Consider the following 13,833-nt stretch of genomic DNA (forward strand, 5'->3'; position numbering starts at 1 on the left):
TGAAGGAAGAATATGAGTTAACAAAGAAATGGAGAATAATTATATAGGAAACATCCTACCTTATACCTTAGTTAAAACATGTTGAGATAGAAAAAGAAACTATAGTCTATCAACAAACTGAAAATTTACAAGAAGATAGAGAAAAAGAGAAAGAGAATCTTAAGATAGAAGATAGAGGGCAAGTTAAAGAGAAAGGTGATAATCAGACCTTGCAATTACAATTGGTCACACCTACTAAGGAGAAAAGAGAAAAAAACTGCAAGCTCATCAAAATTCCTTTTGGAATCATTTTTAGAAAGCATGATGAGTAGTCTACCCTTGGCAACTTTAGGAGATTCTAAGATTGAGATGTTTAGTTGGATTGCAATGTTTTCCACAAGTAAAATTGTTGAAAAGAATAAAGGCATCAAAAGGACTCAAGAAATTATTGAGAAAATGACTAACAAACTATAAGACATAGTTTCAGTCAAAGTTAGTGAAGCAAATCTAGAGAAGGGATCTCAAGAGGTAATTAATGCATTTGATAATCAGTTCAACACCCACTTGAAAGTTACAACTACAAAGGCCAAATTCAGTCATGATGCAAAATTAAATGACACTATATGCAATAATATCAAAGGAGACTTAGTGACTCTTGACTTTTGTATCAAAGAATTAATAAGATGGTTGACTAAGGGAAAGACTTTGTATGGATAGTGTGCCTTTCATACAATTGCATCAGAGATATCACAAAAGCACTAAACGGGAAACAAGAAGAATTGAAAAATATTGTGAATGAACTCTAGCTACCCAATGTGAAAATTGAATATTTAGAGAGAAGAATTAGGAAAGTGAATGATGATATCAGTCTCATTGAGCTAAGAAGGGAGAGAATAATAAAGAGATTTTCATTTTTGAGGTAACACCTAACTTTGAATTTTAGTCATATTCAGAAGGATTTGGATGAATTTCTTAAAGATAAGACATCATATGAGAAGTTTGTATATTCAAATTTGAGTGATGTAGGGTTAGCATCATATGGACTATGCACCTTAATCAGTGTATTAGAGGTAGTCCAAGACATGTGAAATAAAGAATTTGCAAATTTGAAGACAAACTTATCTGATTATATTTCATGCCTATCTACCTAAAAAACTTGAAGAAAAGAAGGTAGAATTCAAATTTTGATATGTAAATAGTTTTTTATTCACCTTTGTCATTGATGTCAAAGAGGGAGTGTTTATATGGAAAATTATATAGTGCATAATGTAAGGGAGGGTAGTATACATTATAAAAGGATATATAAGTGATAATGTAAGGGGGGTATGTATAATGTAATAGATGGTATATAAATAGAAATGATCCATATTTTGAAAATTTTGTATGGCCATGTGAAGAACTTCACATTTTGTAATTTTGTAATTTTGGGACTTAGCCAATTTTCACATATATTTCCATCAATGCCAAAGGGGGAGATTGTTGGAAATTTGGATAAGAGATGAATATATAAATTCTTTTAGGTTGTGGTAACATATATTCTATATTTAGTGAGAAAAATTTGGAGTTATATTTTGGAGAAGATAGCTTAGAAAATTATCTAAGTATCATGAAGAATAACTATCAGTAGAGATGAAGTTTTGATTGGGGAGGTTCATAATGAGTGATTTGGAACATGCACACTTAAGGGAAGGTAATATAGGGTATGATGATCCTATATCTCAAAGTGCATGTCATTATGAGGTGTAAAGACAAATTTATTAAAGTTTTATCAGTGGTTGTCATGCACATATAGAATAGAGTAGAGGTAGGGAAATGATAAAATTATGTTAAGGAATTATTTTGGTTTACCAAAATAATTAGTTAACTTATTAGGGATGAGGGATGAAATCCTAGATGTAAACCCTAAGTGGGAAAAGGTCAATTTTTTAATTTGGGACACCTGTGAAGACTTGAAGGCCAACAGGACAAAACATAAGGCTATAAAGGCAAGATTTGTATATGAGAATTTGTGTGATGTCTTTGGACATTGAAATGAACTTTCTATATGATGTAAACTTTATGTTAGAGTAGGGAAAGGATAGTTTATGACAATTTTGTACATAGAGCTACAAAGGGAAAATCACATATTGTATCTAAGATCTTGAATTAAAGGCACCAAAGTATCTACTCCATCATGGTTCTCCCCCTTAATTTCCTATTCCCCTTCATGCTCTTCCACATGAAATTTCTCATGGCATTCTTCCTTATGGTCTCTCCAACTTTGTCAGCCATAACCCCCTCTCACCCATGTGTAGGAGGTATCCTTCATGGGACAAAATGACATAGGTTAGAACCTTGTGAAAGCATACTAGTCTATAAAAAAATCACATACCATTTTAAAGATGAGTATCAATATATAGAATCCAATATTCAAATAACATAATGGGAGGATAATACATAGATCCCAAAGTTTGAACATAGGCTTTGATATCATATGTAATACGCCGATGAATACTTGGAAACAAGGATTAAACATTCACTAAATTTTATTTTATTTTTCAAATAAATCTTATAAACATGCATACATCATACATAGTAATTGCAACTGGAACACTCAAATAAAGAACAAAAGAGTCCCAAGTCTATAATTACTGTCATATGTTTCCATTTTTTATCTATGTGATTAGCATGCAAGATTCATTCTAATTGTTATATTTGCATTCAATTTGGTATTCATTTTATTTTCCAAGTACAAGTTTTGAGATGATGAATTGCTCAAGTTCATTTTCATTTTAAAACACAATAAGAATGATACAACTTTCCTAATGATCTTCAAAGTGGTCGATAGTTGGTCTATTTTAATTTTGGAAGTTATGTCTCCCAAATTGGTAGCCAAAATACCAATTCACAACTCTATAAAAGTGTAAAAGTTCCTATTGTACAAATTATGATAAAATTCAATCAATATCATATGATGAAATTCCCTTCTAGATGTGATGAAATACAATACTATTAAGATATGATACCAATAGAAGTGGGGTGCAATTTTTTCATCATACGATGAGATCTTTCAGTGTACAATGAAACATTATACTAGGTGACTAAAATACTATGATCATGTGATGAAATAATTTCTTCTACAATAATTTAACATGTTGGTCATGGAGACAAGTAAGAACATGAAACACTAAAAGAAACCTTGACATTGGGGAGTATTGGATACACACAAATGAAGGAGATAAGCTCTCGATCACTAGTGCAGGAACACCACCACCATCAAAGGATTTATCTTAGTTTCCAAGGATGTCAAAAGATATCATAAATTTAGTTTTTTTCCTTTGGACCATATGTTTGTAATAAAGATCCATTGTAAGGCCAATTGTTATAGTGGAAATCATTATAAGCCCCTTGGCAAAACTGGGTCAAAGGATCAAAATCTAGGCTAGGATGTGTTTTGTGTGGTCTAAGGTCTTTTGGGACCTCTAGCTAGATGTAGGAGGGATAAAGTTCAATTAAGGGAAAAAATTGTAAAAGGTTGCAAAAGCTAAAAAGTTGCTAATGCAACTAAATGTTATTTTCGACCAACCAACTCTTCTAAGGGCTAAATGGGTTTGAAAATTAGTTGAGGGCATTGGTTGAGACCCATTTAGGATTTTTTGATTTAAATCCAAATAGACATGCATCTGATGTTAAGTTATGGTGTAAAGAAATAAAAGTTGGTTGATTGATTTTTCGAGTCCTATAAATTTTCATGGTGTTTTGACGCATCTATTGGATTAAAGTGGATGTGTTTTTTATATGGTTGGAAATTACAGTGATTCATCTTTCCAATAAAATTAGTTTGGATCCTAGTTGAATCAATACATAGGAGAAATATCTAACCCTCTCTCAAGAGTTTGAATTTTTTAATGGAATAAGAGTTTCACACAAAATGGCCCTCACTTGAAATTTCACAAGCGGACCTCTACAACCATTTTGGAAATGCAAGTTAGGGAAATGTACTATAATATTCCAAAGGTAGGAGACTAGAAGAAGTCAAAAACTATTTTTACCATCAAACCCTAAACTAAGCATCCATATGTGCTTAGTCATTGTTTTAAAGAATTCAGTGTGTAGAAGGATTATAAGAGTGTATAGATTTAATTTGATGGTGTATTATGTCTAATTAGATATCCCTTTCTCTATTCAAAGCATTGGTTTGGCCTTGAGGTTTGACTAGTCAAGATGTCCTTCTTTAAGGTGGCCTAATTAGCCCTATTAGCCCTTATAAGAACTCAAGTGATCAATGGCGTAGAAATGGAGTTAGGATATGAGGCTTTGGAATCTCAAACATCTTTCTAAAGGGTATTCTAAAAGGTAATTGGTTTTACTAATCCTTTGGAAGTTATAAAAGTTATTCCTAGAAAACCTCTATCATAGGGCTCCTAGGTAAACTAGGCCTATAAGCCAAAAAGGCAACAAGGGATTGTAGGAATGTAGGGGCTTAGTGGATTAATTGTATTGGTTGAGTCCAAGTGTAAGAAGGTTATTTGAACCCTTTCCACTCCCTAAAGACAAGGGTTCCTTCTCTATACATCTACTGGGGAGAAGGCTAAGGAACCATGGGAATCTTAGCATGGTGAAGATTGAAGTGTATGACATGTCCCATGACCTTTCAATTGGAGTTGAAGAAAATGAAAATTTGTCTAGAAGCTTAACTTGTTGAATAGAGTTCTTTTATATAAATACAAAGGGTAGAATTACCCCAAAGAAGGAATCCTAGGTGAGTGGGTTCACCCCATTTCCTAAGCCATTCTGCATCAATCACACCTCAAATACAAATAAAATAACTACTCATCTAAATCATCTACTTAACCAAATACATATACAACTTGATACAACAAGATTTTTCACCAAGATTGCAAGTACAAAATAAAGTTCAAGAGGATAAGAGAATGAAGAATAAGTTTATAGGATCCTACATCTGAAAGATAACCTTCTTTGTTCTTTGATCCATAGTAGTGGTATAGGTAGAAATGCCTCCCAACCACATGGAACACCCTATTTCCTAAGCCATTCTACATCAATCACACCTCAAATACCAATAAAATAATTACTCATCATCATCTACTTAACTAGATACATATACAACTTGATACAGCAAGATTTTTCACCAAGATTGCAAATACACAATAAAGTTCAAGAGGATAAGAGAATGAAGAATAAGTTTATAGGATCCTACATCTGAAAGATAACCTTCTTTTTTCTTTGATCCTTAGTAGTGGTATAGGTATAAATGCCTCCCAACCACATGGAACCCATAGACCCACCCCATCGTACTTATTGAGATAGCGACTTGATTGCATAAACATAAAACAAAATCATCCAAGGATTATTGTAAGATAATTATGTACGGACTCTAGTGGAGTGCAATCGCTTGGATCATACTAGCCCAAGTAGTATATAGTGGTGCAGTAACTCAACTCCCTAGGGAGACCTTTTATTGTTCCCTTACATTAACTTCATGCAAAAGAATGATTATCACCTAGATACATCATCCTCACACTAGTTCTACTATCACCTAGATGGGTGGATCGCATATCTTATTTAGGTTTTATTATCCCATATGTTTAATATGGTTATCACTTATTAGAACCTCTCCATGTTACCTTTTTAGCCACTTCCCAAGTCAAGGTACTCATGCAAAACCACTTCACATGCCTACTCATACATACCCTTTCTCATTATGCAGCAAGTGTCATAAGACAATGCAAATTCTCAACCAAACCCCCAAATGTAAGAACACTCGGCTAGCCTAAATCCAAAAGTTTGGGTCTCACAAAATCCTAGCATAGGCTCATTTACATGCTTGTGGGTGGTCAAAACCAACTCCGTGTGAAACCATGATAAAGCCAATGCAAGGGTTGGATTCGAGAAACACAATCAAAAGAACTAAGTAAGAAAATTCACTCAATTAACCATCTTGTCAAGAGCACAGATTCACCAACTAATCTAAGAACCACAAAGTCAAAACATAGGATGAATGAAAATATGGAGGACAATCTATTTCCATCATCCAAACTTATACCACAAAATTCTAGCTTAAATTTTAGTGGCACACAAAATGAGGCACAAGAAAAATGCCCAAAAGCTAAACATCTCAAAGTTCAATAAAATTGAAAACTAGCCTCTAAAATATATGCAAAGTCCCAAAAATACAGTAAAAATCTCATCCCGGGCATACATGCAAAATCCAATAGCATGGCATTACTAAAAAATTCATATTAAAATATCTAAAATCACACAAATACACATACTTGACAAACCGAGCTTTAGAATTGCATGAAAATAGAGGGGAACATTGTTCTCCATGTACTATTAGAAACAAATGAAGCATGAATAAATGGAGTAAAACAATAAAAACATGAGAGCCCTACCTCTCACCAAATGCTTGAAACCAGTAAATGTGATAAGAAAATTTTGAACACAATGGAATCATCGACAAAGAATGAGAATCCCGCTATGAATCGAATGAGCCTATCCTAATGATGATCCCACAAATCAATCTCTCACAATGAGCAAAACAAGAAATTATCGCAAAGGGTTTTGGAACAATTTCTTTAATTCTCAGGTTGACAAAGCGAGAAATGAGGATTAAAACTCACTTTTACCTAATATAAGCACTTTTATTAAAGTGGTTTAGACTATTAAATTGCTTAATAGACTAATTGTCTCATTTCCCAAATCAAATAAGATAATCCAGAAATTTTAGATTCAACTATGATAAATTAGTCAATTAATAAAATCAATCAATCAATTAATTAAAAGAACCTCAATAATCAATTAAAATATTAATTTTATTCTCAAATAGCTTTCTTACATAATTTACATATAATTTTTTTTTTTTTTAGACTGCAGGAATTGGTGCAACACGGCCCCCCTATAAACTGTAGTGCGCCTGGTAAACTTTTTAATGTGACCGGTAGTGTTGGCGCGACACGCCCACCAGTACCACGAGGACAGGGGAGATTAGAACCTGTGACCAACCCCCTGCAACAGGGAAGATTTAGCCAGCCGAGCTAGGGCCCCCGCCCTACATATAATATTATTCAAATGAATAATTTAAATTATTAAAAAGCATAAAAACAATAGAATCCAACTTATTATTAGTAAATGTATTGTTTTTAAAAAACCTACATTATTAATTCATAATTAATGTGAATTCTTCTTTATAAGATCAAATTCTAATCCTTTGACAGATTATATTGAACTTTTTTACAACGGTTAAACAATTTGTTTTCAAACATTGACTTTCATAGTGCACACAATGATATAATTCAATCGTTTGTTTACCCACACAATGATATAATTCAATCGGTTGTTTACCCTTCATTATGCACTATTGTGATGTAACTCCCAATAATTCATTTTTCAAAACTATTTTTTACATTGCACGGAAATCAACTGATTTGATGTTAAAAAGTTGCTCATATCGATGTGATGAAAGGTTGCACGCCAAAATTCATGCGTTCATCATGTCAATTATTTGTGGGGAATGATTGCACTTCAACGTGAAAAATAAAAAGTTATCCCAATGTACCACAGATATTTTGATTTTTAAATGTAATCGTTAACTTCAATCTTTATTTGGAATGCCTTCAACTGTTAGTCTTCTACTTTTTTATGCCTGATTTGACTTTACTAGATACTCATGAAAACTCATTCTTCTAACCCAGTCAATGTTCACATTTGTGCATAACCTGCCCATAATGTCTCCAAGTTCACAGTATTTGGGTGTTATTTGTTTTGGATTGTTTTTAAAGTATTTAGTTTTTGAGTGGATTTGAATTTGGTTTGACTTGAAATTATAGTGCTATATTTATCAGATGCGGCTATCCTTTCTATAAATTGTAGCAAAAAGATTAGCCAACGCCATATTTATGAATGTTATTGTTTCAGTATAATTTTTAATTTGTATTTTCGAATTTAATGATTTTATATTTGTATAATAGTTTTATAGTATATTAGGGTTAAGAATATTTAAGGTATAGTTTTTATTAATGTTTAAGAGTTATTTTGAAGTATTTATTATTTGGAATGTGTTTTTCCTTTAAGAAATAGTATATATCATTATTTATTGTCTATTATATGAATGAAGTAATAGGTCATTGATAGGATTATTTTTAAGACATTTGAATTAGTTGATGTATAAATGTAGGTGTGAAGATTTGTGAATCTATCTTCTTGGAAGACAATAGTTCAAGGTTCAAATCTCATTTTCAAATTTTTCATTGATTGTTTAAGTAGTGGTAGTAAGGAGATGGCTAACATGTAAATAAATGCAATGATTTAGTTTCAAATCTTATTCATTCACTATATAGTTATTACAGCATCTGATATTCTAAACTAAGATTGTATCATGATGATGTTGCTTCTGGATTCGATTGTGTAAGTTTTTTTATCATCATGATAAAAAAACTTACACAATCGAATCCAGAAGCAACATCATCATTAACAATGGATTGTGGAAACTTGATATTATTAATAAGATTGTATCATTAAGAGTTTGCCTATTAAATTAATTAATATGTAAATCTAGAAATATTTTTTATTGTGAACAAGTGGTTCTCAATTCAAATCTTATTTTTATACTTCCAAAATTATCATTCACTATTGAATCATTTATATTTCAGTTCTCATATTTAACCAAAAACTATATTTATAATGGCTAAAATGTTTCTGTTTAAAATTAAATAGAAAATCCTCATAATAATATCTTAGGCATGTCATTTTATTAGTTGAAACTATAGTAGTATATTTGTTAGTTTTTGTTAATGTTTGGTAGTTATTTATAAATATTAATTGAATCTATATAGAAATTTGTTATTTACTGGGGAAAATTATTGACAAATAATAGGTGTTCTTCTACTTGTCCAAGGTTAAAGTTAAATACTTTTTACATTTAACTCATGATTAAAAGTTTTTAAATTTACTATTTTTAGATTTAATTATAAAATCAATACATTGTGCATAGTTAGATGTAAGATGTTTAACTTAATAATTTTTCATGGATTGCAAAAAAAAAAGCTTTTAAGAATTATATTTTTAATTTTTATTAATTTAAATATTCTATATACTATAATAAATTTATTTATACTAAGTACTAAGCTATTTATATGACACTTATTACTTTTGTATTTGAATGAAGAAATGAATTAATTTTTACTTTAAAAGTCACTACTACCCAAATCTCATTTTAGCAATTACATAATTTCATTTGACTATCTTAGTATTGAACCCATTGATATGTAAGTAAAGAGTTAATAGAATACTTGTTAAAATTGCATTTTTAAGTAAAAGTGGTCCAAATTCAAATATTATTTTACTATTTCCAAATTTTTATTGAATGTTTGACTATTTAATTCAATTAAATAAGACTTATTGAATCAACCTTGGTTTTTTTTTAAGTGGTTCCAATAGAGATAATATTTTATTATTTTAAAAATTATCAATCTTCCAATTCAAACATTATTTTATTAAAATTACCATTGACTTTTGAACCTATTGATACTTAAATATTCAAATTTAATCAAAAACTTCTCAAATATTATATATAAAAAAGCTGAAAAAAAAACCAATCCCATAATAAAAAATTATATAACACCATATATGATTGACAAATTATTTGAATCACACTATCCAAAAACTCTAGTTCTCAAATATCATATATTAAAAAACTGAATAAAAACCAATCCTATAATAAGATTGTACAATATATGACTGAAAAGTTATTTTGATAAACTTTCTGGTTAGTGCACATCATTTCCTTTTCAACTCCATTGATCTACCAAAACAGACAAACATCCGATTTCTTTGTAGAATTCGGCAGCGACTGAAAACCCAAATCCATGATTTAGCATTTACCAACTGAATCATAACCGCCTCTATACTGTGAAATCGTACATGAAAACAAACCATTCGTTAAATTCAACAACTAAACAGAGATTTAATTCAAGAATACAATGTACATGCAACCCTTAACCAGAAAACTTCAGACATGTACAGAGATTTGCAATGGGCCTGTAAAACAACCAGCAAAAACAAAACAACATGCAACAAAGATCCCCAAATCTATTTGAATTCAGCGAGGACCTCAATCTGCAATCTCTTTACACGGAGAACGGTTTCTTGAAACAGTTGAGCAACATCCATAACCTCTCCTCCACCGATCATCTCTCTCAGCCTCTTCAAATTCTCTGCAACGCCCTGCCTTGAAGGTTCCCCTGTTCCACAAAACCCCTGCTCTGAATCAAGCAAACCCTCAATTTCCCCCAAATCTTCTTCCGCCGTCGACGGCGAAAGTTCAGGGTTCGAATCCCAGCAAAGCTCCTCCAACAGAGGCATCGAGAGGGCTCTTGAAACCCTAGCCTTCTCCAATGCCTTAACGCCCACAGCAATGGCATCTGCTTCATCCTCAATCAATTTTTGCGCGTCTTCAACCAACAAAACAATCCTTGCAGAATAAGCAGCACTCCTGTCGAACAAGATGAAATTCTTTGACATTTTGCCCTAATTTTTTTCAAATTTCAGAGAATCCCTTGCCAAATTCTACTCGGAGAAGAGAATATATGAAATTTCAGAGAATCTCTTGCCAAATTCTCCACCGAGAAGAGGAAATCTGGCGTGAAGAGTAATAATAAAGGGCGCGATTGCGTTACCTCCTTTGACCGAACTGCTCTTCAAACAAAAATCCGCGGCGCAAAGTGATAATGAAAAGGGGGGAAATGGAATAATTTGCATCCGTGGAGATGTAAAAGTAAGGAAGGCGTGCAGGAAAGGGAGGGGCCAGGCTGGGGAGCGCACAAGCATATGTACGTCCATCTTTATCAAGGTGCGCGCATGGCAGAAATATGGAAAAGATATTCGAGAAAAATGTATGAAAACAGCTCTGCTGACGCCATTTTCGACTACAGTGGTGCGGATCGCATTGGGAGTGGAGATATCTCATCCCAACTCCAACTTCACCCACTCAACTCACCTAGACAAACTTCTCAATTACCGGGAAATCTCCTTTCCATCTTCACTCAACTAACGAAGCTCCTGACCCACCCAACACACCACGCCATCCAGCTTAAATTTATTATATTTGTGGAGAGGGGAAGTGCATGCTTACCACTTTCTTTTGTTTAATGAATATGATTATGACTTATTATTGTTTAGAGCTTGCTTTGCATTGAGGGGAAGAGCATCATTAATCAATCTTGTATTAGCATTTGTGTAATTACAAATTGTACCATTGACTAAATTTCAAAAGAATGAAAACATAATGATTTTTTTTGAAATTTTCAGTATTTGATCTTCATGATCTGCATGTTTTGTGATCGAAAATAACAAATTTTTTGAGAAAAATTCATTATGTGTTCGTGAATCCGAAAAAGAATCTTGTTTGACTGTTTTTTTTGTTTGGTCTTTGGTGGCATTTTGTCTAGAGATTAGCCAACGTCTTTGTGTATAGGTATTCGCCAAAACAAATATACATTGGATTGATTATTAAATGTTTATGGTGGTCAAAGTGAATAATAAGATAATACAAGACATGTCTCTATTCAATAATTCATTTTAGGTTTAGCCTTTGCCCTAGTGTAAACTCTTGTTTTTAATCAATCCTATATGTAGTGGAGGTTAATAGATGTATTTTTTTTGCTTTAGGGATGTCCTTATATAACATAATAATTTTTCTCCTTTTATGTGTAGGTTAAAGATCTAATGACTAGTCATTTCAAAGTTGTATAGAGCATATTAGAACACAGTACCTATTTTTGAATAAACAAAAATAGTTTATGATTTTGAATAGGCAAAAACTCATCAGCTGTGTCAATTACCACATTTTTCCAAAACTTGTTGCTTGAATATCAGATAGCCTATTCTAAAATACATCTTGATCCAAAATTTAAAGACTCACCTTGTAGAACACTTGTAAAGACTATGGCACCCAATGCACTAATCCAACTATTTTAGGTCCATGTTTTAGTGAAGGGTTATTTTCTGTATCTTATTTCAAATATCTACTTTAGTGTAGACTTTGGTTTTGTAGATTTGTGTTCATGTTTAATATTGTCAATTTTGCATCATATTGTCCAGATCTTGTATCTTCAATTTAATCATATCCAATCAATGTGTAAAAGGGAAAAAAAGGAAAGGAAAGGTGGTTTTATAGTCCACAACACTATGCCATAGTTTTTGGGTTTACATATGGTGACAGTGATATGGGACTACCTCATACTCTTTTTCGAGAGGCCATAATGCTCAACTCTCTTAAGAGACCAAAGTTGAGCTTAATTGGTTGTTTCCCAAATAATGAGTTTGAAAATAGTTCTTAATTTGTATTCTTAGGCTAGACTTCATTTTCCCGCATTTCACTCACAGTTGTATGGTTGCAAGGAGAACCTAAAGTAAAAGTTCCTTCTTTATAGATTGACTTTCCAATTCACAATGATTCAAGTGATAAATTTTGATTTCATTTATTTTAATGATATTCTAATCCTTAAGAAGTTTTCAAAAGATGCTTGGGAGGTTTTGGAAATAGCTATAGATATAATTATACAATAAGAGCTCTTTTATAAGACACCTTCTTGGGAGGTTGATAACACACTCTTGGATTTTGATAAGGAGATGCGATTAGAATACTTGATTTCATGAAAATATAATTGGCACCAAAAGGAAATTCCAAGGATATGTTATGTATGTCAAGGTCATGCATAATCCTTGTGTGATAATTTTCATATGGTTGTTGGTTTTGAATGGTTGCAATAGCATACAAATGCTTATAGATGGAATACCAATTTTATGTGGTTAATAAAATTGTATGGCCTATATTGTTCATTTATTATTATTGTATTGCATATATATTGATGATCATAATGTTTTCCAACTTATATGGATGATTGTGATCTTCCACACTTCTATACGAGTTAACATGAATGCTTTTATGAGTGTTGTAACTTATGTTCCGATGAAAATTTTAGACTTGGGAAGGAATTATTTTTCATACTGTGGTCACTCACGGAGATTTCATAGCCCTTGGTTTCTCATCGTCATACAAGGGACATGTTGTGGGTTTCTACTAAATTTGGTCATTTATGCAATTGTTGTATCATTAATATATTGATGTTCTTGGTAACTCTTGTTCTAAATAGCTATAGATTGTTTCAATTAGAAGATGTTTCAAATGTACATAATGAGGGTAAATGTTAGTGATAAATGATCCAACTACCGTAGCTTTTTGTGGAGGTTCTTCACTAGAGAAAATCACATGGATGATGATGATGGACAAAGAAGATATGATGAGTCCTAGCAAACATTTGGAGATTTGAAGATGATAAATAGGCATTATATTTGAAATATATCCCCTAAACCCTTCAAATTACATCAAAACATGACTAAGATATTGGCATTTACATTTGACGATTCATTTCTAGCACCAACATGAACACACGCCTATTTTACATAGATTTTTGTATGCATTCATTTTGTTGGCATGTTTCTCTCCTCTCTTCTTACTCTAATGAGAAAAATAAAATGACTTGCATTTTCCTTTTTTATCCAATTTTATACTTAACCTTTATAATGTTTATTTAAAAAGGATGAGATATGACATGAAAATAAAAAATTGAATTCATTCACGCTCCTTCCCCCACACTTCATTCCAATAAATGATTCCATTAAATTAAAATTTTTCTTGGTTCCCCTCTAGTAACAGAAATAATAATTTTTTTTTGTTTATTGGTAAACGAATGAAGCCTTTGTTTATATTAATTTAATAACAATACAACATAGTATCTTCGTTCAAACGGGCATTGGTAGGAAAGAACAAAGAAGAAAATCTCCAATCTTGCC

At 31.9% G+C, this 13,833-nt stretch overlaps 1 protein-coding gene across 1 annotated transcript; it reads right to left on the minus strand.

Moving 5' to 3' along the window:
• Window positions 1–9,635: 9,635 nt before the first annotated feature.
• LOC149543488 (uncharacterized) lies at window positions 9,636–10,702 on the minus strand. The gene is made up of 2 exons (XM_089798289.1): window positions 10,090–10,702; window positions 9,636–9,886 (listed from the first exon to the last, which is right to left on the minus strand). Exons 1-2 carry the CDS (start codon window positions 10,498–10,500, stop codon window positions 9,851–9,853), a joined length of 447 nt encoding a protein of 148 aa, XP_089654415.1. The 5' UTR covers window positions 10,501–10,702; the 3' UTR covers window positions 9,636–9,850.
• Between the last annotated feature and the right edge of the window lie 3,131 nt (window positions 10,703–13,833).

The sequence above is a fragment of the Cupressus sempervirens genome, chromosome 8, assembly GCF_028749045.1.
Source record: "Cupressus sempervirens isolate cs-2001-9-10 chromosome 8, ASM2874904v1, whole genome shotgun sequence".
Lineage (NCBI taxonomy): Eukaryota > Viridiplantae > Streptophyta > Pinopsida > Cupressales > Cupressaceae > Cupressus > Cupressus sempervirens.